The 3,452-nt window shown below is 36.6% G+C and overlaps 1 protein-coding gene across 1 annotated transcript; it reads right to left on the reverse strand.

The window, feature by feature from the left end:
- Nucleotides 1-1,884: 1,884 nt before the first annotated feature.
- On the reverse strand, nt 1,885-3,231 carry LOC136028508 (putative ankyrin repeat protein RF_0381). Its single transcript, XM_065706350.1, has one exon. The coding sequence runs from the start codon at nt 3,229-3,231 to the stop codon at nt 1,885-1,887; it is 1,347 nt and encodes a 448-aa protein (XP_065562422.1).
- Nucleotides 3,232-3,452: the final 221 nt, after the last annotated feature.

The following is a 3,452-nucleotide window of genomic DNA, read 5'->3' on the forward strand; positions in this document are numbered from 1 at the left end:
GTATTACGCGACATACAGTCCGTACAGTAAAGAGCAACAAGGATTATACTCCGAAACCGTGTCACATTCTGTGATCAAGCTTTCGCAAAACTGAATTTATCTCCACTTAGAGTCCGGCTTGAACACCTGATTATGCAATTTAGAAAATTTGTCCTAGCCAATACCAGCCACCAATCACTACTAGCGAACCAGTCCCTCCCAATAGTCAAACTCAGTTACAAAATAAACTTCTACCCTCTAAAGTATGAACTAATTGTTACGCCAAACTCATTTTTGCTTTTGTTCACATCTATTGTCAATGCTGAGCCGTAGTGTGTGATTTTTGTTTAAATGTAAGAATTTGTAAAAATGAATTTAGCTATGCTAAGATAGTTTTTAAATATAATACAAACACAGAAGAGAGAATAATGAGGACTTTTTTCCCAAGACAGTGAACGAACAAAACTTATTTGAATATTTTGGCCCTATATCTAAGGGCCGTCTTCAGCAAAAGAAAATAATAAACAATAACACACTTGCAATAAAAGTTCTCGGTTAAAAATCCATTTTTTTCAAATAGCCTATGTATCATTACTTCTTAACGAAAAGTTCAGCCAAGACTGTGTGATAAGAGCTAATATTTTACAAGCTAAAAAGGTTCATTCATTTCACTAACTGTGTTTACTAAAAATTGGAATAATTTATAATTGCGTTATTTGCCTTCTCTGCAGCAAATCTTGTAGTTCTTTTGGGATTGGGCTTGTTTTTATTCGTTCCTGTTTTATTTTGAATTAGATTATTTTCTATAATTAATTTTGTATACATAGGGTTGAGTGTGTATTCACACAAGTCTCTATTTAGGGATGTATTATTATTTAAATTTCGGTTGACTTCAATTGCCTCGTGGACAGTTTGTTTGATTCCTAGGTCATTACTAATTAGAATTGTTTCGTCAAATAGAACGTAATGGTTGGATTTTCAAAAATATGAGACAAATTTTCTCAGGCTCGTAACTTTTGATGAGTAAGACTAAATTTGATGAAACTTATATATATATCCAACTCACCCCAATATCACCAGATACGGTCGGAATTTAAAATGAAAGCTCTGAGACATGAGGTCCTTCTAAATATTAAATTTCATCAAGAACCCATTATCCATCCGTAAGTTGAAAACACCTCATTTTTTCAATTTTTCCTCTCCTCGTAAGTTAACAAAACCTTTTTAAGTGTAATAATAGACTTCAGGCCCAACCCTCTTTTTTTTCTGAAATACATCCAATAGTTAATCTAGATATTGACATTTTATTTAAAACCAGTCAAAGGTTGAATAATTGCCTTTAAGGTTCACGAACCCCCTGCCTTTGGTTCAAGGGATGTAGTTTATGCAAGTTGCCTGTTAACATATGATATAGGACAGGGGACATATGACTAGTTTCCTGTTAACATATGTAAGTAAGCTAAGGTATTATTTTTTGTTCTTCACCATCAATGATCTTGACAGGCGTTTATATCGTGACTTTAACAAACGAACAATCACAACAAGGTTGAACATTTAAAGATTGTAACTTGTGTTTTACCCAATGATATTGCGTCACATGTTTAGAATACTGAAAAGCTAAGTTCATTGGTTCAGTTGCGCGATGAGTCAGTTACGCAAGGGTTCAGTTTCAAGGTGGTTTAGTTGCAAGGTGGTTCAGTTGGACAGTGATTCAGTTGCACGATGGTTGAGTTGTACAGTGGATGAGTTGCACGGTGGTTGAGTTGCACGGGGGTTTAGTTAGTTAAATGGGCTTGAGCTGAAAGAGGGTTCAGTTGCATGAGGGTCTAGCTAAATGAGATTCAGTTGATCAGTGGTTTAGTTACACCAAGGTTCAGTTTCAAAGGAGTTCGCTTAAATGGGGCTTCAGTTACTCGGTGGTTCAGTTACATGAACATATTTAATTATATATTGTCTCAAAGTTTCTGGTATGTTTATACTTTGAAATTTGTTGGTTATGTTATCATAATATAAATGCTCCCTAATTACATCCCGGCACAGTGATTTGAGTGAACCGTCAGAGTCATTGAAGGCTATTCTCCACAGTGTCTTGACACCCCCTATTACCTTTGGGTTGGCTCCATTACTTAGCAGCAGATGACAAATATCCGGTGTGCTTTTTCCAGCAGCATAATGCAAGGCAGTTTTCTTGTACCAGTCGACTTCAATATTTGGGTCGGCTCTATTGATCAAGAGATAAAGACATATATCCAGTGTTCCTTTTTCAGCAGCATAATGCAAGGCTGTCTTGCCGTGGATGCCACTTTTTATATTTGGGTCGGCTCCATTGCTCAAAAGCAGCTGACAAATATTTAGTTTATCTTTCATAGCAGCATAATGCAAAGCTGTCCCGTTAAGCGAGCCACCTTTTATATTTGGGTCAGCTCCTTTGCTCAACAGCAGCTGACAAATATCTACTTTACCTTTCATAGCAGCATAATGCAAAGCTGTCCCGTTAAGAAAGCCACCTTTTATATTTGGGTCAGCTCCTTTGCTCAACAGCAGCTGACAAATATCTACTTTACCTTTTAGAGCAGCATAAAGCAAAGCTGTCCCGTTAAGCGAGCCACCATTTATATTTGGGTCGGCTCCTTTGCTCAACAGCAGCTTACAAATATTTAGTACTCCTTGTTCAGCAGCATAATGCAAGGCTGTCTTGCCGTCGAAGACGCTTTTTATATTTGGGTCGGCTCCATTGCTCAACAGCAGCTGACAAATATTCAATGCTCCTTGTTCAGCGGCATAATGCAAAGCAGTCCTTTTGACTGCTTTGAAGCCACCTTTTATATTTGGGTCGGCTCCTTTGCTCAACAGCAGCTTACAAATATTCAGAACTCCTTGTTGAGCAGCATAATGCAAAGCTGTCTCTTTAAGCAAGCCACTTTTTATATTTGGGTCTGCTCCATTGCTCAACAGCAGTTGACAAATATAAAGTTTACCTTTTTTAGCAGCATAATACAAAGCTGTCTCGTTAAGCCAGCCACCTTTTATATTTGGGTCGGCTCCATTGCTTAACAGCAGCTGACAAATATCAATTTTACCTTTTTCAACAGCATAATACAAAGCTGTTTTTTCCTCATTGTCTTTCAGATTTGGGTCTACCCCACTGTGTAGCAGCATTTGGAGAATATTCAATTTCGTATCTTCTTCTTTTATCTCTTTCAATAAGGCGTTTTTCAAGTTCGATGCTTTTGAAAATCTGGTAACCGGCATTTTTGAATTTCTATTTGAATTTCTACATATGGATGTAAAATATATAGGGAATATGACGTCATGTTTTTTTACACATCTCTGATGCCGTTATAAATGATTTTAAGTGAAAATTACGTCATTTTATCTGCAGGTAATGTATTAACCATACTATTACATCATATAGAAAGCATTTGTCATCAGACCATTATTAAGCCTTAAAGTACTTTTGTCAGAAATTACTC

Source organism: Artemia franciscana, chromosome 6 (genome assembly GCF_032884065.1).
Source record: "Artemia franciscana chromosome 6, ASM3288406v1, whole genome shotgun sequence".
In the NCBI taxonomy this organism is placed as follows: domain Eukaryota; kingdom Metazoa; phylum Arthropoda; class Branchiopoda; order Anostraca; family Artemiidae; genus Artemia; species Artemia franciscana.

What these genes read in the sequence shown, in the direction of transcription:
- LOC136028508 (XM_065706350.1), bottom strand. Translation starts at nt 3,231, where the DNA reads ATGCCGGTTACCAGATTTTCAAAAGCATCGAACTTGAAAAACGCCTTA.